The 24,030-nt window shown below is 40.8% G+C and overlaps 1 protein-coding gene across 3 annotated transcripts in view; it reads left to right on the plus strand.

Moving 5' to 3' along the window:
- The window catches only part of PSMD14 (proteasome 26S subunit, non-ATPase 14), a 62,979-nt gene that overhangs the window by 32,079 nt on the left and 6,870 nt on the right, over window positions 1–24,030 (plus strand). For all 3 annotated transcript variants that reach the window (XM_081935861.1, XM_081935860.1, XM_081935862.1), the window contains exons 9-10: window positions 19,918–20,025; window positions 22,897–22,971. In XM_081935861.1, the coding sequence (XP_081791987.1) occupies window positions 19,918–20,025; window positions 22,897–22,971 (183 nt within the window). The remainder of the gene's footprint in view (window positions 1–19,917; window positions 20,026–22,896; window positions 22,972–24,030) is intronic.

Below are 24,030 nucleotides of genomic sequence, written 5' to 3' on the forward strand. Positions count from 1 at the left end.
ACACGACACAAACAAACTCTAGCTTGCACCTCGAGTGCCAAACAAACGAGTACCAGGACAAAATTTGTGCATCAAAATATGTTGAATACCAAATCTGAAAAGTTTCAAAGCAGTCGAGTAGCAAGGTACCACTGTAATTGATTCTTTCAGATTTGTAATGAAAGAAAGAACAACCTCAAATATGTGACTGTTTGAATGACTTGCGTAAGTTATCTCCACTTCTATTTCCAGTAGCATTTATAGGGTGCCTAGTAAGGAACTGGAGAGAGATTGCAAAACTTACAGTCTTTCTTTGTTTATTTTTTTAAGCATTTATATGGCTTCACAACTTGTATGACTCTGGGCAGCATACGAAAGAAAAAGAAAGAAAACACAACAATGTAGAAGAAACAATATTAAAATCAAATAGTAAATGGCAAACATGGCTATAGTCTATAGTCACTAAGAATGAGGATTCTACTGATTCTGATCCAAAAGGACCTTTACTAGATCAGAATTCTAGGCTACCCATTTTAAACTGTACTAATTAGGGTGTACTAAAAGCTGACTTGTATTAAAGCTAGTTTGAATATCATAATTTGAATAATTTATCTAATACATGGGATCTTTAGGCACATAAGTAGATGAAAATAATAATACAATTGGCTGTCTAAATAAAATTTCAGAAAATCAGCAGCTAACATTCATAATCATATCCATAGACCTAGAATTAGCCAAACATGCAAACTTAGGTATATCAGATACACTGGTGACAAGAGGATGCAAATTTGAATATGCTGGTGATTTGGCCATAGCAGTACAAAAAAACAACAACCCACATAGAAGTCACAGACAGTCTTCTGCCCAAAAATCGTAAGACTTGGAAAAATTCTTCACTGATTGGAAGCTTACTCCTAGCACTAGCGAAACAGTAACTATGTGCTTCCACCTTAACAACCAACTAGCATATGAAGCCCCTAGGTTCTACTACAACAACTTACTACCCTTTAACACCCATCCAAAATACCTTGAAGTAACATTGGACCAACTCTCACCTATAAGATATACGTAACTAAAGAATAAGGTGGCAAAAATCAATACTAGAAACAACATAGTTCAAAAACTATGTAAAACTAAATGGGGGACTTCAGCTGCCACCCTCAGGTCATCAGCACTAGGGCTGATCTACTTCGCAGCAGCATACTGTGCCCCTGTAGGGCTTTACAGCTTCCATGCTAGTAACCTAGCTGCCAAACTCAATGACACCATGAGAATTACAAGTGGATATATTAAAACCATTCTGATAATCTGACTTCCTGTTCTGACCCATATGGCATTGCCAGCTTTATGAAGGCAAGATGCACTAGTGAGAGAATACAGAAAATTATAAAATTATAAACAACTCCTACCTACCATGCTGACCTTCCTCATTTATTAGCCAGAAGACTTAAATCCAGGAAGCCCACAACATATGCCCAACAACTTTAATATTGATTTCCAATGAGTTGTTGAATGCTCAGACATAAGAAGACATATAAATTACTCCACAAAAAAGGGTTAGAATAGAATAGAATAGAGCTGGAAGGGACCTTGGAGGTCTTCTAGTCCAGCCTCCTGCTCAAGCAGGGGAATCTATACAATCTCTGACAAGTGACAGTCCAGTCTCTTCTTTAAAATCTCCAGTGATGGAGTGCCCACGATTTCTGAAAGCAAGCTGTTTCACTAGTTAATTGTCCTTACTGTTAGGAAGTTTCTCCTTAATTCCAGGTTGCTTCTCTTTGATCAGTTTCCAACCATTATTTCTTGTCCTGGCCTCTGGTGCTTTGGAGAATAATTTGACCCCCTCTTCCTGAATAGGAATTGTACTTTACACGACATCTACCAGGATTCACTGTATGAATGTGGCATAGTATTCTCCCCTCAGTGTGACTGCAGGATCCCAGGTCAAACTATAGGTCACATCATGACCGGTTGTAAGCTGAGGGAATATCTGTTCAGTATCTGATTTTTAAAAAATAATAAATGATGATGTGCTTCATTGGTTAGATGGCCTAGACATTGGTATTTGAACATAGATCCTGTTAACATTTTTATTCTCTTATAATTGTGGAGACAGCAGCCAGACTGGGTTGCTCTGTGCAGTAACCAGTTGGACTGAGTCTACACTTGTGATGTCATCGACCCCTGGTGACTCAGTCCAACCTGGACTAGCTGTGAGAATTTTTCTCTCCTCATTGGAATTACTAAATTACCCTTTTTTCCCCTTTCTCTATTATTGGCATTTTTCAAAATTAATAGTTTTGATTGGAATATATTCCCCCCCCCTTTTTTTTCTCCCACTCTAATTTGAGCGGGAAATTCAAAACTGCCTTCGGGCTTCATCTGACTTGCTTGCTTGCCTTGCGACCACAAGTTCGCTCTGGGACGCGCTACAACCTTAGTCAGCATGGTGCTGACTCTAGCTCATGAGCTATGGGTCAGAGGCTTTCCGATCGGCGCACTCTGCTTTTCCTGACCGTTTGAAGAGACCGCTGCCTCAGGAGGCTCGTGGACTTTGGATTGGACCTCTGGCTGGCGTCGGAGGAGACGGCCACCATTTTGGGACTCTGCTGGAGGTCAGAAAGCACGCAAAAACAACGGTCGCCATCTTGCGACCCAGGAAAAGTGTGCGAAGCAGCAGCAGCAGCAGCCATCTTAGGCACTCGGCATTCTGAGGTCGACGGGATAGTTGGAGGACCACCCCAGACTGCAGCGGCGTGCTCCTGGACTGTAGCGGTGAGATCGCTCAATTTTTTTACAGGGGGCTAAAGTTGGCAGGCATGGCTGATCTCCCAATAGTGGGGGCCGTTCCGGACAAGGACCAGCAGCGAGCAGGACCATCGGGAGTAAGGAGCAGCCGCAAGAGGGCAGCTAAGGTGGCTCCTGTTATTAGAAAAAATCCCAAAACTTCCAAGTCCTCTAAACAGGCAGCCTTAGAGAAGGAACCTCAGCAGGCCCAGAAACAAGCGAGCCAGAATATCCAGGCCTCTCCCCCCACTCCCATGGGGGATCAAGCTGCCTCTCCGGGGGGGGCCGAGTTGCCACCCATGGGTCCTTGCCCATCCTTGGATGTGTCAGATGGAGAGCTGCCCTCTTCTTCTTCTTCATCTTCCTTCATAGAACCAGATACAAGGGGGAATTTCTTTGATGTCCCTCTCAATAGGGATCGTACATTTGAACAAACCAATCTCCTTCCAGCTCAGGCCGCAGGGGTATCTCAGGCCTCTCTTTCATCCCCTGCAGAAATGGCAGCCATAATCTCAGAAGCCATAAAACAAGACATTGCTGCTAGGCTCCAGCAGCGCCCTCCACCTGGCTCTTCTCACAGAAACAGGCATAGGTCACCTGGGGATACCCAGCAACACATTCCTTCTACTTCTGCCACTCAGGCTTTCATCTTTGGGGACCAGGACACCCTCAGGGACTCTGACCTATCTGATGATGAGGGAATAACACCAGATTCCCCTGCCTTTACCGGATTATTCAAAACTGATCGCTTTAAATCCCTTCTGTTCAAAGCAATAAAAGCGGCTAACTTACATTCTTCTTCTTCAGCTGCTTCTACCAGACTCAGACTACTGTGCCGGCTTCCTCTGATCGTCCTAACACTCTTCTCTCTGAACCTATAGTGGAAAAAGAAGTTATTCCGTCTCCAAATATTTTCATGAATATTGTCCAATGACAGTGGGGCTCCCCTGGTACAGGTCTGCAACCAACCAACCTACCTAGACAAGCGTCTCTACAATGTCGCTCCTGAACTTAGTGAATTCCTTGAGATTCCTCCAGTAGACGCGCCGGTTGTGGCCTTGTCTTCACCCACAGTGGTCTCTGGAGTCCCCGAAGAAGTCCTCAAGCCTGAGGAAAGGTTAGATCAAACGTTTGTTAAGGGTTATCAAGCTGGTGCCTGGGCAGTTCGGGCCTCCACAGCCACTTCTTTTTCTCTAGGGCTGTCGTAGTCTGGATTGAGCAATTCCAGGAGCGCATTGCATCCACTGATACCAGGTCACACAGGGATCTGAACAAGATTAGGGCGGCCATTGAATATTCAGCAGACACTTCCTTAAACGCTGCTAGGTTTGCTTCTAAAGCCATGGCTGCTTCGGTCACAGCCAGGCACCTGCTATGGCTCAAACCATGGCAGGCGGATGTCCGTACTAAGTGGCACCTTGCAGCCTCCCCTTTCAGTGGCACTCAGCTCTTTGGAACTCCCTTGGATCCTTACCTCACAAAGTCTAAGCATAAATGCAAGGTCCTGTCTTCTATATACAAAAAACAGGACAGCCACCCTTCCACTTTCTATAGAAGGTTCGCCCTTTCGGCCAACTGACTAGAGATCATACTTCTCCCGTCCACAGTGTCAGTCCTTTACCTCCAGATAGGGATCCAATCAGGACAGGTCCAACTGAAACACCCAATGTTTCCCCTCTAAGAAGTCCTACCGGGGAGGGGGTAACCATCATTTCTCAAAGCGAAAGTGACTATCTGGACTCTCTCCCAATAGGGGGTTGACTGGCATTTTTTGCTCACCACTGGGAAGAGGCCACAGTAAAATTTGGCCTTCATCTGGAATTCCTCTCCACTCCCCCAGAACACTTTGTGCCTTGCCCGATATCCCAGTGCCCTCGCAAGAGGCTGCTGATGGATCAGGCCATCCAACATCTTCTAGAGATTTGGGCCATCCAACCGGTCCGTTCCCATCAAAGAGGCCAGGACTTTTATTCCTGTGTGTTTGTGGTACTAAAGGCTTCTGGGGGCTGGAGGGCGATTCTGGACCTAAAGTCATTGAACCACCGCATCATTTATTTGCGGTTCAAAATGCACTCCCTCCACACCATCCTACAGGGGTCAGAAAGGGCGATTTTCTCATCTCAGTCGACTTGACCGAGAATGTGTTATCTCCACATTCCCACCTTCGCAGATCACCGAAGATATCTCCGTTTCTCCTATGGGGGGAGGCACTTCCAGTACCGAGCCCTCCCGTTTGGTCTCTCCTCCGCCCCCAGTGTTTTCACGAAGGTGCTGGTGGCTCTAGCCGCCCACATCAGGGCATCGCCCATCAGAATTCTTGGCCACCTGGACGACATTCTCTTGTTTTCCAGGTCACCATCAGGAGAAGAGGGATCCAGCCCTAACAATCCAGACCTTGTGGGATCACGGGTTCGGAGTGAATCTCAAGAAGAGCCACCTTGTCCTCGGGACTCACATTTTACACTCGGAGTCATCATAGACACCGTGGCAGAGAGGGTATTCCTGTCCCAAGACAGCATCTTCTGTTCTGGACGGCTATCCCTCAGAACATCTTTCCACGCACCCTTTGGTCCGGAGATTCCTCCATGGAGCCTCGAACCTCCGACCCCCTGTCATCCATAGCTGCCCGACTTGGGATTTGCCACGGGTCCGGGAGGTGCTCATGACCTCTCCATTTGAACCATTGAGGTCCACATCATTGAAATTGCTGTCACTCAAGACTTTGCTTCTAGTGGCGATAACATCTGTCTGACGTATTTCTGACTTAGCTGCACTATCTGTAAGACACAATCTCTGCATCTTCCATCCAGACCGTGTTGTTTTACGACTTGATCCAACCTTCTTACCAAAAGTCAATAGCCGTTTTCACAGGGGCCAAGATTTGACTTTACCTGATTTCTGTCCAACTCCTCGTCATGAGAGGGAGCGCAAATGGCACACCCTTGATGTACGCTGAGTCCTTAAGGTCTACATCGACCGAACTGCCTCGCTCCGCCATTCAGAATCTCTTTGTCTCTTTTCGCCAGGCATCCTTGGGAAACAAAGCTTCACCGTCGAGTCTGGGGTGGTAGCTCAGGGCCTGTATTAAGATATTCAGTCCTTGCAGGTTCTACAGAACATTACAACCCATTCTACCCAGAGTGCGGCAACTACGGCAGCATTGTCTACGCAGGCCTCCTTGGAAGAAGTTTGCCGGGCAGCCACATGGACGTCTCCCATGGTTTTCATATGCCACTACAAACTAGACAAGTATGCGTCGGCTGATGCATCTTTTGGCCACAGAGTGCTGCAGCAAGTACATGTACCTTAACGTTCCTTCTCCTATTGTTCCCACCCTGTGGACAGCCCATTCTTTGGTATGTTCCAGTCTGGCTGCTGTCTCCACGATCATAGGAGAATGGGTGTTGGTCCTTACCTGATACCATTCTCTGTGATGTGGAGACAGCAGCCAGCCCCACCCTAATGTGCATTATTTGAGCTCATTTTTTGCACGGAGGAGAGCGAGTATGCATTGCGCAGTTATTTTTTTGTTTCACAATTCTCACTTGAGTCTACAGTCTACTTCGTCTAAACTGGGAGGAGTCACCAGGGCTCGATGACATCACAAGTGTAGACTCAGTCCAATTGGTTACTGGACAGAGCAACCCAGTCTGGCTGCTGTCTCCATGTTACAGAGAATGAGCGTATCAGGTAAGGACCAACGCCCATTTTATTGTGTTTTATTAATATAGGTGAAATATGAATATGTATTGCTAGTCTATGTATGATACGCCATACATTAAATAATAATAATAGCCAAAGAGTCCATGAAAGCAGTCCACAGCACACTCGACCTAATAAGCAAATTCACCAAGACAGAAATACCCAGAATCATGGATCTTAACAGCCTCTGTCGAACCACTTACCTTCAATTTGATGGACAAATATATCAACAAAACAAAGGGACACCCATGGGATCACTGCTTTCAAGACTCAAAGCAGAGGCCATAATGCAATGCCTGGAATTTATAGCATTCCCATGAATACAACTCAAAATATGGATCCAATATGTAGATGACACCTTTGTCACAATTTTAAAAAGGGCCAACTAGAGAACACACTGCAACCATTAACATCATTTTAAAAGGTATAAAATTCACAAGGGAAGAAGAAACAACACACTATCCTTCCTGAATATCCTTATCAGCAGAGATAGCAATGGCAACACAGGTTTATTGAAAACCACTCATACCCACCAAGTGCTCCACTACCTCCCAATCTCCCACAAGAGAAGCTGTGTAAGAACACTATTTAGACTAGCATAAACAGACTGCAACAATTCTGAACATGAGAAAAAAGAAATACAGTAGCTCATCTATGTAACATCTTCCAACAAAATGATATCCACACACCTTCATCAAAATGTTTCCTGACCATTCAACGTACTATCGCACAACCAGCAGAACTATGAAAAGGATAACACTGCCATACATTAAAAACATGTCAACATCCATCAACAGACTATTATAAGCACATCATAGCATACAAACCAACTAAATTTGTCCAAAAAATTCTAAGGAAATCAAAAGATCCAACAGTCCCAGAAAAATATTCAAGAAACTTCTGCAACATACAGTGCAAGCAATAGCCACTACATAGAACAAACAGGTAGAAGACATAGCAGAGTGCATCCATGAACATCAACTAGCAATCAGAAGATATGATGAAAATTTCTTAATTTCACAACACCTGGACAGATTTGACCATAGTTTCAACTGGGAAACTATAGCCATCTCAGACCAAGCCAAGTCAAAAATGTGAGAGATTTCCTGGAAGCCAGGCACTCTGACAAATTGGCCATCAGTGTCATGTAGACATAAACAACCTCTAGATACCATTCAGAAGAGGCAATCAACAAACCAAAGACCAGAACACCCCCTCACCAGCAATCAACGTCCAGATGAGCAGAGATTAACACCAAGGTTAACAGTAAATATCCAAACCAAAGAACCACCAAGACCACCAACACTGACAGGGCAAGCCACTAGAACAGAGGTGTCAAACTTGCATTGTAACGGGGGTGTCACGTGACATATCACCACTTTCCTCCCCTGACTAAACAGTGTGGGTGTGGCCAGTGTGCGATGCATCTGGCCACGGGCCAGGAGTTTAATAGCCCTGCACTAGAATATAAAATGAGAGCAAATCCCACTCCCTAGATTATGTTACCTAGTTTGAATAATGAACCGTCTACAAGAAAACAAATCAAGCACAGCAAACACCAAGGAGCCCTCATTTCAATCCTACAAATATTCTCTTATTTAAAATCAGTGGGTTGCCCATTTTTTAAAAAAACTGACAGAGAATGTGATGCTAGTTCACCTCCTCATTATATAGTAACACACTGGACAAATTTAGAATTGTGAGCAAGGAGTGCAGGTAACTTATACAGATAGTCCTCAACTTATGATTACAATTGAGTCCAAAAATTTTGTTGCTAAGTGAGACATTGGTTAAGTGATTTTTTCCCTCAATTTTGCCTTCCTTGCCACAGTTGTTAAATGAATCATTGCAGTTGTTAAGCAAGTAAAACAGTTGTTAAGTGAATCTGGCTTTCTCATTGACTTTGCTTGTCAGAAGGTTGCAAAAGGGGATCACATGACCCTGAAACTCTGCAACAATCATAAATGTAAATCAATTATCAAGCAGCCAAATGTAAACCACATGACCTGAATGCTGAGATGGTCATATGTGTGAAAAATGGTCATAACTTAATTTTTTCAGCGCCATTGTAACTTTAAATGGTCTCTAAGCGAACTGTTGTAAGTCGAGGACTACCTATAATTCAATTTCTAAAACATTCACCAGTGGCTAAGTTACTTGTGGAATTTTTGGGGAAAAAAAACACTTTACAGAAGAGAAGTTCATAAATAGTTAGAAGATTAAATCTGTTTATTGATGTCTAACTGCAGGGTATCAATTTCACAGATATTCTTTAGTAAAAACTTCAGTTGAGTGATAGCAAGTATTAGCTAGCATTTGTAACTATGCACAACTATATAAGCATGTTTTATCTCATGATTAGTTCATATTCTGGAAAAAAATCCAGAAGATATGGATCCACACCATGATGGGTTCCAGGCAGTACGGCCTGGTACCGGTATACCGGTGGTAGCTAGGAGCAGCGGCTACTGTACTGGAACGCTCACCGGCCCGCCCACATTCCTTAGCGCTTTTTGAGGCAAACGGGCCAATTGCGCACACGCGCACAGCATGCGGCGCCTGCAAGATCTCTGCCAAGCAGCTGAGTGTCTCTGGGCGATGGCATGTGCATGCGTGCACACCGCGCATGCCCACCAATGACGCCCAGTCCCATTGCAGTGTACCAGTTGCGACATAATCCGGAACCCACTACTGATCCACACAGCTAGAATCTTATTCCCTCCGATCACAGCTAGAATCTTATTCCCTCCGATCCCAAGAGGTGGCATGCGAAGAAGAGACTTCTTAAGGGTTTTTTACAGGGGCTTTTAAACCAAATTTTAAGGGGGGTATTGATTCGGATGGCTCAGACAGGCTTGGGGGGGAGTCTGCCAGGGCACAGGCCAGAGCTAACTAATGGGCGTGGGTTGGGAGGGCTAGGAAGGGTTGGGATTCCGGGAGAGACATTAAGCCATTCCATTGGGGGGTTCACCATCTCTACTGTTTGTGGGAGAGGCAGATATGGTGGGGGCCGAGGGCCAACTGATGCGGGTTTGCTGTTTAAGAGCGATCGCGCGTTCCGACCCTCATCGCCCTTCTCGCACCCCTGGGTGCTTGGGATTACAGGACCCTGGTCTCCGGCTGGTGTCGCTTAACGCCAGGTCTGTGGTACATAAGGCTCCCCTCATTTACGACCTCATACAAGAGGGTAGAGTGGACCTGCCATGCATTACGGAGACTTGGTTGGGCCATGAGGGGTGTGTGCCCCTTAGCGAACTATGCCCACCTGGCTTCCGGGCATTTCACCAGCCGAGAGCCCAGGGAAGGGGCGGGGGGGTGGCGGTGGTTATTAGGGAAAGTCTCAGACCTCAGCAGGTCACTGTGCCTCAGATAGGCGGGTGTGAGTCCTTCTTTGTGAAGTGGGGCCTTGGAGCTCAGGTGGGCCTTTTTGTTACGCACCTGTCTCCCTGCTACATTTCACCGGCCCTGCCGGAGGTACTGGATGTCTTAGCTGGATTGGCGGTTGATTTCCCCAGGCTCATAGTCCTGGGGGATTTCAATCTGCCTTCCATTGGCGAGACATCCGAGTCAGCTCGGGAATTCATGGCTTCCATGACAGCTGTGGACCTAACTCAGCTAATTCAAGACCCCACCCATAATGAGGGACACACGCTCGACCTGATTTTTGTCTCTGGGCAGTGGATGAATGATCTAGATTTAGGGGATATTTCTATTCAACCCTTGTCATGGTTCGATCATTTCCTCATCAGGCTTGACTTCCATACCGCTACCCCTCGCCGCAGGGAGGCGGAAACGACTAGATGGTTCCGCCCCAGGCACCTGATGGACCCCGAAAGGTTCCTGATGGAGCTTGGGACTTTTCCTGAATCCTTTGCTCACAACTCGACCGAAGCCCCAGTGGAAGCCTGGGATAGGGCGGCCGCTGGGGCCTTGGATCGTGTTGTGTCTTTGCGGCCTCTGACCCAGTGTCGATCCCGGGTGGCTCCCTGCTTTACCGAGGAGCTCCGGGAGATGAAACGCCGGAAAAGACGCCTAGAGAGTGGCTGGAGGGCCAGCCGGTCCGAATCTGATCGAATACTAGTAAGAACTCATATTAAATCCTACTTAGTGGCGCTAGAAGCGGCAAAGCGGCAACATTTTCCCGCTCTTATCGCGTCCACAGATAACTGCCCAGCCGCCCTATTTAGGGTGACCCACTCCTTACTTAACCAAGGAACTGGGGAAGACCCCTTGCAGGGTAGGGCTGAAGAATTTGTTCAGTATCTGCAGGATAAAATCGCTCAGATCCGGACAGGCTTGGACTCTGACTGGGTAGGTTCGGGCGAGCCGACGGGGATGAATCTTGAGGAGACAATCTGGGATGAGTTTGACCCTGTGACCCCCGAAGGCATGGACAGGATTATGGGGAGACTCAGTGCTGCCACTTGTGTGCTGGACCCGTGTCCCCCTTGGTTAGTTTCGGCTTCCCGGGAGGTGACACGAGGCTGGCTCCAGGCGATTACCAACGCTTCATTGAGAGAGGGGTTCTTTCCCATCGACTTGAAGGAGGTGGTAGTGAGGCCTCTCCTTAAGAAGCCTTCCCTGGACCTGGCTTCTTTAGCCAACTATCGTCCGGTCTCCAACCTTTGCATTGTAGCAAAGGTTGTCGAGAGTGTGGTAGCACGTCAGCTTCCCCAGTACCTGAATGAAGCTGTCTACCTGGATCCGTTTCAGTCGGGTTTCAGGCCCGGGTACAGCACAGAGACGGCATTGGTCGCGTTGGTCGATGATCTCTGGCGGGCCCGGGACAGGGGCTGCTCCTCTGTCCTGGTCCTATTAGACCACTCGGCAGCTTTCGATACCATCGACCTTGATATCCTACTGCGACGACTCGGGTGGTTGGGAGCGGGGGGGGCACCTTTTTATGGTGGTTCTCCTCCTACCTGTCGGATCGGTCGCAGTTTGTGTTGACTGGAGGGCAGAGATCGACCCCCAGGCGCGTCACTTGTGGGGTGCCCCAGGGGTCGGTTCTCTCACCCCTCCTGTTCAACATATATATGAAACCGCTGGGTGAGATCATCCGTGGTTTTGAGGTACGGTATCATCAATATGCTGATGATACCCAACTTTTCATCTCTACCCCAAACCACCCAAACGATGCCCTCGACATGATGTCTCGATGCCTGGAGGCTGTGCAGATCTGGATGGGGAGGAACAGGCTCAAGCTCAATCCCTCCAAGACTGAGTGGCTGTGGTTTCCATCATCCCGATTTGTACACCTTGTTCCATCTTTGGTGATAGGGGGAGAAATTTTAGCCCCCTCAGAGAAGACTCGCAATCTGGGAGTCCTCCTGGATACGCGGCTTAGTTTAGAAGAACACCTGACGGCCGTGACCAGGGGGGCCTTTTACCAGGTTCGCCTGGTACGTCAGTTGCGCCCCTTCCTGGATCGGGATGCTCTGTGCACAGTCACTCATGCCCTCGTCCTTTCTCGCCTAGACTACTGCAATGCCCTCTACATGGGGCTGCCCTTGAAGAGCACCCGGAGGCTTCAGCTGGTCCAGAATGCGGCCGCGCGGGTTGTCATGGGGGTACCTAGGTGCTCCCATGTTACACCCCTTTTAGGCGGCCTGCACTGGTTGCCGGTTGTTTTCCGGGTGCGATTCAAGGTATTATGACCTTTAAAGCGCTCCATGACTTAGGCCCAGGGTACCTGCGAGACCACCTACTGCCACCAGTAGCCTCCCACCGTCCAGTACGATCCCACAGAGTTCGCCTCCTCAGGGTGCCAGACAGTGTCGGCTGGTGACCCCCAGGGGGAGAGCCTTCTCTGTGGGAGCGCCTTCCCTCTGGAATGAGCTGTCCCCGGAGCTTCGCATAATCCCTGACCTCCAGTCCTTCCAACGCGCCCTAAAAAGTTGGCTTTTCCAGCAAGCCGGCCTGGCCTGTTAATTTTAACTCATTTTTTAAATGTATTGTTCTACAAATTCAATTTGTTGTTTTTTTTTGGATATATATTTAATTTCTTTTTAACTTTTCGGGGTGTGTTTTTTTAATGTTGTACACCGCCCTGAGTCCTTTGGGAGAAGGGCAGCATATAAATCCAATAAAAACAAACAAAACAAAACAAACTTTCACATGTTCAGCTTAAGCTGTGATTTGCCATGTTTGACTGAATCAGTGGACGTTCTGAAACATATCCAGAAATTATACTTGGCTGGTTTCTGATTCTCCATCTGGAATGTAGGCTCTAATAAGCTTGACATTGCAATGAACTTTGGTTAGTACTAAGCAAGCAATAGAAAAACATGTGTACGGTGTTAGCATGTGGAGGGGGAAGGAGGATAAAGAAATGTATGAGTTTGCAGTTCATTTGCAGTTGGAAGTTCATTTGAATTAAGCCCTTGTGTATTTCCAGCTTCATTTCTCTTCCATTTTTATCTCATGTTTTCTTTCTGCCCAGTAATGATTTCATAGATAAAATATAATATATATGGCATGCAAATAATAATTGCATGCTTAGGTTTTTTATTGCCTTCTCAGCTGTGTGTAGTTATAGTAAATAGTTGAATAAAAGTTCCAAATAGAATGCTTCATTAAACATAGAGAAACTTCGTGCTGAACGTGTTTTTTTAATGCAATAACACTCAATTTGGTATACTTCAGAGCAGGCAGTTATTTTTGCTTGTTAAACTGCAAGGGTTATTTTAGCTTATTTCCCTTTTCTAAATGAAAAAGTTTTTGAGTACACTTTTCATTTAATAGTATTAATTTTTAAATGCTTTTTACCATAGGAGATGTAGAATAATCCATCTCTCTTTGGTAAGACATAAAGCTTGGAAACTTGTGGGTTTTTTTTGCTTTTGGGGTTACAAATGCATGCCTTTGCTTGTCAGACTAAATGTATTATTCTGTAGCTGTCTCTTCATTCTGGATATTCAGGTTGCATAGTAAACCTGACCAAAGCAAGCAAATCCTCCAAGGATAAAGAAGGAAAATGTATGCACTCCTAGGAATCTTTTTTTCAGAGCTAAAATTGACATTTTTATAAATAATTACCATGTGTAAGACCTCAAAACTCACAATCACAGCAATTCAGTGGTATGCATTTGGCATGAGTCAATTTCTGTTCTTAGTGCTTTTCATTGGAAATGGCATAAAAGTAAGATTTCTCTGAATTTTTTATGCTGTGGGCTTAGAGGGGACGCAAGATGTTCCTTGGTCACGGTTGTTTAAGTGTGCACACCAGCATAAATATCAAAGTGGTCATAAACTTCAGCTGCACTTCGAGGGTCATAGTTCCATTTAATTTTTCAAAGAATCTAGAAACCAACTAAGCAGTCGATAACAGTTCAGTTGCAAGTGATAAAGGAGATTTTAGATGGGACATTACTTCTCCTTCCACACCTGGCAATAGTTACATTATAGCCCTTACACATGATTTCTTATATAATACAATACTGTTTTCTTATAAATGTGCATGAACAATGGCTGGATGCTTGAATTGCAAAGCACCTTAATGCATTTTTAAAATATAGCTTCTATTTGCCATGGGGCTTCGGGGACATTTTCTGCAAATACAGTGATGTCAGAAAGGGCTTCAGTTCTAACTAACAGTGCTAAGTTAACTGATTGCAGTCCATCACGTAAGATATTACACCCATACTAGGAGTTTGTTCTCCCCCCTCTCCCCCCCCCACAAAAGTACTGTAGTGATATGTTGAGATATTTAAGAAGTAGATATCTGAAAGTATATGGGCACTTGTCAATTGTAATGCCTCTGGAAAAAGCTTAATTGTAACAAATAATGCATTGCTGAAAGATTTTTAAGTAATAAAAATATTCAGCATATTATTCTAGAAACTGTCGAGAGATGGAATTTGTATATAATAATAGGATGACTTGGTGGAAAAGTTACTAGAAGAGCTCTTTGAAAAGCCATCTTTTGATAAAGGCAAGTGATGGTGTAGATTATTGATTTGAATAACAACTGAAAGTAAGATGGAAAGTATTTTCCAGACAGTGATTTGTAAGAAACAGATGTAAATAAAAAAGTGGTTTTGATTTTTTTTAATGTAGTTTCCAAATATTGGGTATCCTACTTGCAGTCATTGCAATTACTAAAGAATCTATGCTTTTTAATTCCATGCATCCTACAAACTAATTATATTTACAAGGTCAGAATCAATGCATGTTTTCAGAAAAAAATATAGGGTTATATAAATGTGTCTTCTCTTTGGCTGTTATATCACAGTTTGTTGATCTGGAGTATAATGTGTACAATTCACAAATTTGTCTGATAACAGAAAGTGGTGTGTGATTGTGTTTATTTTACTAACCAGTATATTCACAGCAATCACTTCCAAATATCTCTCCAGTAAAGATGTGTTAATTACAAAACAGACAAGGTCTTCTATTATATTAAAGCTACTAACAAGAAGACAGCAGGAATCACACATGTAAATAGCATCATCAACCCCTATTTTAGTCCTCTGTTTTGATCTGTGAGTTGCGCATAGACCAAAGGTGCTATTAAAGACTCACTGTATGAAATAGGCAGCATTATATGAACAAAATTTATTCAACAAGAAAACAGACCTTTAACATGAATTTAACAAGCCTGAGAAATTATAAACTATCATATGCTGCAGATTCATGCAGTGATAATAAACAAAAAAAGAAAAGTAAGAGGTTTCCTTAAGCTAGCCAAACCGCTAATGGTTTTGTTATAAGCTGTCTACTGTTGAAGTGACCTCTGCAAAGTCTCAAGGCACTTGCACCAGGCAGAATTAAATCGTCCAGTTGGTGAGAAGAATTGCAGGAGCAGATATCATGTAATAATAAAAATCTACCTTAATCTATATCCATTTCCCCACCATGGCATTAGAGGAAGCTCTTTATTTCTTCATCTTTGAAAGAAATAATTTTGCATTAAGCCTTTAGGCTGCATTTTAATGCACTTACAAATCATTGTGGTCAAAAGAAACTTAAGATTTTAAAAGTCAAATGCTAACAAAATTAAAGCAGCACTAATTTATTTTCCCTCAATTGACCCTGTGATCCAACTGCCTGTAAAAATTTCTTTTGCAAAATGTAAGGTTACTACATTGCTATCATGCTTTGCAGAGAATTTCAAAGTACACAAACCTAGTGAAGGCTTAATCTACAACATATATCCAAGAGCACACCAGGGTTTTATCCTTGAATCTTACTGTAGCATAATTAACACCTCCTTCATCCATTGCTCATTAGCGTACTGGACATTAATGAGCCTATTTATTCTCATATGACTCTCTAAAGAAGGAACTTATTTGTTCTTACTGTGCAAAAAAAGCAATTATAAGATAGCTTAGAAATCAAAATGTAGGGTGTGTTGCTGCATTTATGCTTTTTATTGCGTCCCAGATCTAATTTTAGGCTGCAGGTTGTTCAGCATGTTAGTTTTTCCTAAGACAGTTGCTATAGTGATTGCAGTGAATTCCTTTAATCTTGGTGTAGTTAAAATGTTCCTTCTTATGGGTTGAATTGATGCTGTTAAGTAGAAGCAAAATGTCACTCAAGTCATACTTTTGTCCAGTAGTTTATTAAAATAATAATAATAATTCAGTAAGGAATTAAGCACAGTAACATTTTGTAATGCAGGCCCATAAGCGCAACATCTTCCACCCAAATATATACAACTACTGATCAAAAATACAATGAAATAAACAGATGCAGTAACATTGGTATTTAGAATTGTTAGACCATATTCCACACAATAAAAATTTTAAAACTCGAAAGTATCTAGTTTGTTCCAAAACCATTTTCTCCTTGAAATTCCACTGTACAACACTAGATGGCTGAAGGCATTTTCTCAGAAAGATTATTAAAAATGACCTTGTAAAAATGGGCCACTGTAATCCCAGCACATTTGCAAAACTGATGCATGGCCACTTATTTAGCATCCATTCAAATAGCTCATCGTGAAAAGTGCATATGGAGCTCAAATCTGAGTAGAAACAATTCTCTTACAAAACACTGCTGTCTTGGATAGGTTCCATGTTTTCTAGTGGAGCAGTCAGTTCTAATCCATTCTAGGAATGTAAGTGTTAGTAGTACTCTAAAATACAAAGCACCTTGTGATTTTGATACAGTGCCAAGTAATTGTATCTTCCCTTCTGAGTAAATTTCTTTATTTGTGTCATTTCTTATCGAGTAAATCTCTAGAGGACTACAGTGTAGGGTATTTAGTTCTGTTTTTGCTTACTTTTAATTTATACTCCTTTGTGGTTGGGCATTTGCAGGTGTTCAAAAATTAGAACATATGGCTGAAATGCTGCTTCAGGAGTTTGGGAGATTTATAAGACTCAATCCATATACTACTAAAACTCTCCTGTCTGTTTTGGAATCTTCAATTAGCCAAACAGTGCATCAAATTGCAAAAAGTTTTAAATCAAGGTACCTCAAATGTACCAACTAAAAAAAAATCATATAAAATCTGGGACCCATTACTGTCATGGCATTGAAATATTAATAATCTTCAGGCCAGTTGTATTTGCAAACCTGTGGTCATTACATGACTTCTGACACACTCTGCCAGCTTCCAATAAGCAAAATCGGTGAGGAAGCCGACAGGAAATCAGAAGGAATACAATGTCAGCATTTTTGTACTATAAATCTAATACCCTCATTATTTGGTCAATGTTTTGTTCATGACAATAACCATAAACATATTTCTTGAAATGGCACATGGAGTGCAACTGGTATGCAAAAGTGATCATGAGGCAGCAATATGCAGAGCATTGGGTTACTGCATAAAGACAATTTCAACCTTTAGGAACTATTGTTAAGGAAAATTAAGTTCTATCCATTCACACATTTCAGAATCAGTCTAAGCAAATTTCTTGGAGGGGAGGGATGGGGCAGGATCCTTAAAATTAAGATTGGGTGATCTCTAAAAAAACACATAAATTATGCTCACTCCCCTCCCCCTCCTAGGTTCTCTCTGCACAAGTTAATGCTACTGTATAATATTATTAAAGGCCAAAGTTGCTTGAAAACAGAAACACTCTGTTTAATATAAACCTAGGAGTAAGGAATAAGGGTGGCACTGTAGGATTTGTGATCAAGAAGAGTAGGATGAATATAAAACCTATATTATTCCTGAGGTTTTCTTAATTCTAAAACAAGTTAGAAAAAAATAGGATAATTTGATCAAATTGGTATGAGAGCATAAGCTTCTTATGTCTTCAGAGTTTTATGTAAATGCATTCCTAGTCCCATAATGGAAATGTCAGTGCTTCATCTTGAGGCTTTAGCATCTCTATACATTAAAACCTAGTATCTGTAACCTTTAATTGAGCAAACAGTAAATCATAGTGGAATAGTTTTCGAACCAAGGTACTTCAAATTGACTAATTGACATAATGTGTTTAAAATTTGGAGCCTGTGACTCTAGAGGGGTGAAAGACTTTGTTTTAATCATTGCTTGTTGAATAAATAGTATGTCTGTAGCTTGCAAACAATCATCAGATTCACATAACATGCTAACCTAAAATAAATTAGCTACAGCATGGCTTAGTGCAATGTGCAACTCAGATGTTATCTATTGTTTTCATCATTGGCAACCATATTAAAATGTACAGATTGAACATTGTGTGAGCTAAAATATGAAGACTAGATGAGCTCTTAATTTAAAAGCAAGATCATTATGACAACAAACTGAGATTTCAGTTTATTTCATTTAGTCAGTGCTTAAAACAACTCTTGAGTACAGGATTCCCATTCAATTCTCTTGTTTATTGAACAGTAAAACATGCAGATGATGCATATTTCATATCTTTGGAGCATTAATATATTGGTTGTAGCTGTCTTGCCCTTGTGAAAAAGCATAATGACTATAAATTATCTTACATCATTTTAAAGTAACATTTATGCATTTACCTGGTAGTTCTGCTGCAAAACAGCTTAAATTCTTATCTGCTGCCTGCCCATCAGAATAAACTGAAATAAGAGCCAAACAATTGTGTAGTTTCATAATTATTTGTGATGGTCACAATTTTTTTTTAATCTTTATTTATTTTAGTCTTAGAGATCTTATTGGATACTATTGAGCCTCCAAATTCTTCCTTATGCTTCCCTTCGGGTAACGATACAATCGTCCTCTCACATCGTGCCACTGTTTTGTATAGAAGCAGCATTTGGAGTCAAATGCTGCTTCTTTACAAAATATCCTACACTTAGGGAAACAATTGCTGTTCTTGGACAATTCATCAGATGCAAATGCATGCATATTTACTGAAAACCACTGTTCTGTTTCTCCAGTTGAAATTTATAGCCACGTACATTCACTTCGTTATACTGTATATCATTGTGTAGGACTGGTTGTACAGCGGAGAGAATGCCTTTCCAAAAGGCACCTATGAGAAGCAGGCTGCAGGCTGTTAAATGTACAGCTCATCCTAAACAACGCAAACGTGTATATGTTCTTAGAATGTTGAGCTTGAGTAAACTGAGAAATGGCTCAACTTTGTATGAGTAACACTGTAGTTCAGAGGTTTTCAAATCTTTTCAGGTTACAGAACTGTTAACTTAAGGAAAAAAATCTTGCCACTTCCAATCAAAAGGGAAAGTTTTAGTGACATAAAATTGACTCATTTGAGTGAACATCCCCCCCCCCCAATCCTTAGTCTCTCACAGAACCCATTAAGATTTAGAGTACCACAGAGCATAGTTTGAAAATCTCCTTTCCAATCTTTAATCTGTATTGCTCCACATTCTAACTTTCTTAATCAGGGAATCATTTATTTACAGAATTAAAAAGAAATAAGTTTTGAAAGTTACCAGCTGTATTATTATCATTGTGACCTTATTTTTGTTTGCCTTGTTTTTTTGTTCTCTTTTACTCTTGGCCATGACACTGACAAGGTCATCATAATCCATCCGACAGTGTGTAGCCTCTTTCTTACTTGCAGGAAATAAAAAGCATCTGACTAGGAGGGAATTCATGGGGCAAGTTCCTTGCTGGCTATAATTTTGTTGTCATTTCAAGTGTTCCGTTGGTATAATTGATGTGACACGACTGGGCTTTACACAGAGTCCCTTAGCTTGTGCTCAGTTTCAGAGTTAGTCTCCCTATTATTCAATTTGAGTAGAGAAGATGTTTTTAAAGTTACATTGTGTGTGTGTGTGTGTGTGTGTATGTATGTAAACATAACTATCAAAAGCGGGTAAGAGAGCATGAAACTTAATTTATTTTCTCTCATCACCTTGAAAAATGTAGTAATTGGTGTCCTCTTGCAATACTAAACTGAGTTGGTGTGCTGATGGCAAAGCCAGCAGGCGGTTCTTTTTTTATTAATATTATAATTAAATAATTTTCTGGAAAAAGACCAAAAACAGATGCGACTTGATTGTGATGTCTCTGCTGTTCCTTGGTGCAATCACTTGCATTTCTTTCAGAGAATTGACTTTTCTGTCTTGTTTTTACAGGTTGTTATCGATGCCTTTAGATTAATCAATGCTAATATGATGGTCTTAGGACATGAACCAAGACAAACAACTTCAAATCTGGGTCACTTAAACAAGCCATCTATCCAGGTATTTAATATTAATGTACTTACTTTGAACGTAGCTTAAAATGTGTGCGTCTATGAATATACAGACACACACAAAATTTAATTTGATAAAGATTTAGATCTTTAGATTTAATTGCAGATGGCATGAAGATGTTAGTAATACGTACTACTGTTTTACAGTTGCTGTGTCCTGATAAAATGTGCTGCTGTTTTAGAAATTGTCTGCAGACTTTTTTCCCTAAGTTGTTCAAATCATTTTAGATACATGTTTGTGACTATTACATGATGGGGAAGGTGGTATCTTATTGATGTTTATGGGTTCAGTTACTCTTCGCCTTAATTTTCCTTATGGATACAGAGGTCACACGGGCAGTTTAGATTATTTCTTGGAAAACAGATACTGACTACAGTACATATATGCCACAAATATGTTTTCATTTCAGAAGATGTTGCTTGTTTTTCCTCAAGAGGCTTTTTTATAGTGTCCCTGAAAACAGGCAGGGGACTTGTGTACCTTCATGAGCCTATAGACCATGGATGATATTCATCAGTAACTTTGAATGTATGGTAATAAATCCAAAAGCCCACTCATAGTATTGAGCAGAATCCAGAACATAATTTCAGAATGTACTCCTTTATAGCTTATGTCTTTAAATGGATTTACTTCCACGAAATATGCTTTGGATTGCAAATTACTGTTCTTAAAATTATTTCCTAATAAAAATAATAATAACCCCAGGTCCTTTGGAAGGATTTGATAGGTGAATAAAAATGCCATATAAAGGACTTGATAGGTGATCTAAACATCTGCTGAACTGCACAACCAAGTATAATAATGATTTTGTAATAAATAAGTAATTATTTACTATTTCCTAAATAAATAAGTTGGAACCTCAAGACTGCAGGTCAGAAAAGATGAAATCCCTCAGGAAATAAAACTTCATATTGTTGTTAATTGACTCCATCTTTCCTTTATAACGATGTTGATTTTTAAATTTCATTTTAGAACTATTAAGCAGTCATCAAGCATGTTCCTATTCCATCATCACCTGCAGATGAATTTATATTTTTTGTTTACTGTTAAGAATTACAGTAGTTCTTCTCTTAATTGCAAGCAATGCCGCTCATATTCCCCACTGGTCCAGGTTTTAAGATGACTTAGATAATGTTAGAGAACACAGCTTTGTCTTAGCTGCAGTGAAGTTTGGTATGGATGCGCTTACATCTTATGGATGAGCTGAGAGTAAGGGAATTTGTTCTGGGAACTTGCTCGAAGGAAAGAGGGTGTAATTATGCAGCTTGCTGTTTGTTTTGTAAATTCAGACTAAGATACTAAATTTATCTTATAAATACTAATGTATGTGAGATCTACTTATCCATAGTAAGCAATGGGTGTAAACAGACTTCCATAAAGTATTTTGTTTCTTAAACAAGTATTCCCCCGTGAATGATTATTGCTTTGTCATTATCATTTTCCTATGCTAAAGGTAATATTGCCAAAAATATTATTTTTCTTTTAAAATGAATTTTAAAAATCCCAGTTAGTTGCCACCAGAAGTCTAATTATTTCTCTGAAGATTAATTACAGGACTTCTAATAGCAACACAGGCTGCAAACACAGTACTTGTAGTTGAAAACAGCAAATACTACTGTTGATTTTCCATTTTTGTTCTTATCTTGACAATCTTGTATCTGTCAATAGTTTATGCTCATATTTCATAAACTATGTGGGCTTCATGAATAATTATCTACAGATTTCCCTAATAAAATAGAACAACTTTTTCAATACCAAACAATTTATATTTATCAAGAATGAATAAAATTACTTCCGATTAGAATTGGTACAAACTACAAAGCCTAATGAGTATGGAAGAACCCTCTAATGTTTTTGATTGGGTGCAGGCAAGCCTGTGCTTGTATGTTTCTAGAGAATATATTACTGGGCCTTTCAAGGCAGTATGTAATGACCTCTTATGCAAACCCCACGGTATTGTACTGCTTCCTAATTTTTCTAATTTTTATTGTTTGCTTTTGGAAAGTTAAGAAGTACCGGTATCTTACTTTTAGTTTGGCTGTTTCATACAAGTATAGGTAGCCTATATAAGATTGCTTTTTGCTTGTTTGGGCTGCAAAGCTGACTTGCTGTACAGTACATTTAAACATTTCCTCTAAAATTATTCAACTTAACATATCCCGTTTGTTAGGAAAAGAACTACCAAAAAGGGATCTGCATAATGTTTGGTAATATCTCCTCACGTAAGATGTAATACAGCTGCTTCCACTACTGAAGAGGTAGGCTGCTCTTCAGTGGAAACACTGGCAACAGAAGAAAAGCTTAGCAGCAATATTCACTTGAGGATTTAATTCTGCTTTGTACATCTGTGGCTTTTTTTGGATCTTAATCAGAAATAGTTCTGGGCATTTATTTAACTTATTGAATTTTAACAGAAATACAGATTCCTGCTGGTTTGCCTATAATCATTTTAAAAACTTTTGCATTATAAATGCTCCACAGTTATAATCTGTGGTATATTTATGTGTTCCACACCATTTATATACCATCGTTACTATAGATTCACACTACAAAACAACTGAAATCTGTTTTAAGTTAAACCCATTAATTAGGACAATGATTAATTATACTGTATACCAAGCTACTATTTTAAAAGTATCTCTGCCCTATTGTCTATTTATTTCCTTGCCATTAAAATATGTTTCATTGAGTTTGCAACACCAGAACATCTAGATGTATATAAGTAGCTGCATATTTTGAAGAAAAAAAGTTCAAATAACTCACAGCCTGAATGCAATATTTTAAAATAACTATTTTGTTTTGTTTGACAGAAATGATTAAGTGCATTTTAGTAATGCTTTTTAAACATTCTCTTTCTAGGCTTTAATCCATGGGTTGAACAGACATTACTATTCCATTACTATCAACTACAGGAAGAATGAATTAGAACAGAAGGCAAGCTCTGTTTTCCTAGAATATTTTCAGTTACTAACAATAAAAAATATCTTTGTCACTTCAATCCTTTATCACAGAGGGGATTTTTTCTGACTAAGAGCTACAGCGGATGGGGCAGTATTACCAACATATATTGGGGTATGGGTGAAGAGGTTAATTACCTCAAGATATTTTCCTTTGGGTTTTTCCCCAAATTATATTGAGCCTATTTTAAGGATTGACGCTACAATTTTTGAGTGTTCCTTTCCAGCTAGTAAGAAAATGCTGTTGAAATTTATTAACCACAATAATTTGGTGTCTCCACTTCTGCCTAATGTCATATAGCTGATCCATTGTCATCTCAAATAAAGGCTCAATGTGAACTCTTCCAGAAGGCATCTGCATGCATAAGTAGTCAATGTGCTAGTAAATATGTGGTTGGCAAAAATCAGTCTGACTTAGACAATTTATGAACATCTTTGTTTAAATTATGATAAAAATATGGCTATTCTATTTTTAAAGCTACATGTTTCTGAAAGCTATTTTCTGTTTTTGTAGTGCTATTACAATGAATCTGTTAATTTTCTTGCCTTTATTTATTTTTAAAAGCATATACACTCCTTTCTTACATAGCTCAAACCTGCTTACACAAACCAGCTTATCCATATAACCCATCCAAAAATAATTAAGCTATTCTTGAATATTTACAACCAACAAAACATATAAACAACAGCAATTGATTGAAGATTTATTTTGCAAAGCATATTAAGTAAGTTTACCAGCCTTTTCGAACATTTGCATGACTGAGCACTGGCAGCTTTGCTCAAGGAGCTTCTTGTTTAATATCAGGACTTCCACTATTATTCTTTTTTTTTAATTACAATTTTTATTTCATTTTTTGAGGTAAATTTTGTGAAGGGTTGTTCAGCCACAGGTATGATTCCCCCCACACACAAATATTCCACAAAAAAGTATATACAGACATACTTTTGTATCTATAATTCCAGTTGTCTAACTAAAAACATAACTCTGTATCATTTTTTTTTCAAAGTTTGCTAATTCTTCCCAAATGCAGACATT

Source organism: Natrix helvetica (assembly GCF_964273705.1).
Source record: "Natrix helvetica genome assembly, chromosome: 1".
In the NCBI taxonomy this organism is placed as follows: Eukaryota; Metazoa; Chordata; class Lepidosauria; order Squamata; family Natricidae; genus Natrix; species Natrix helvetica.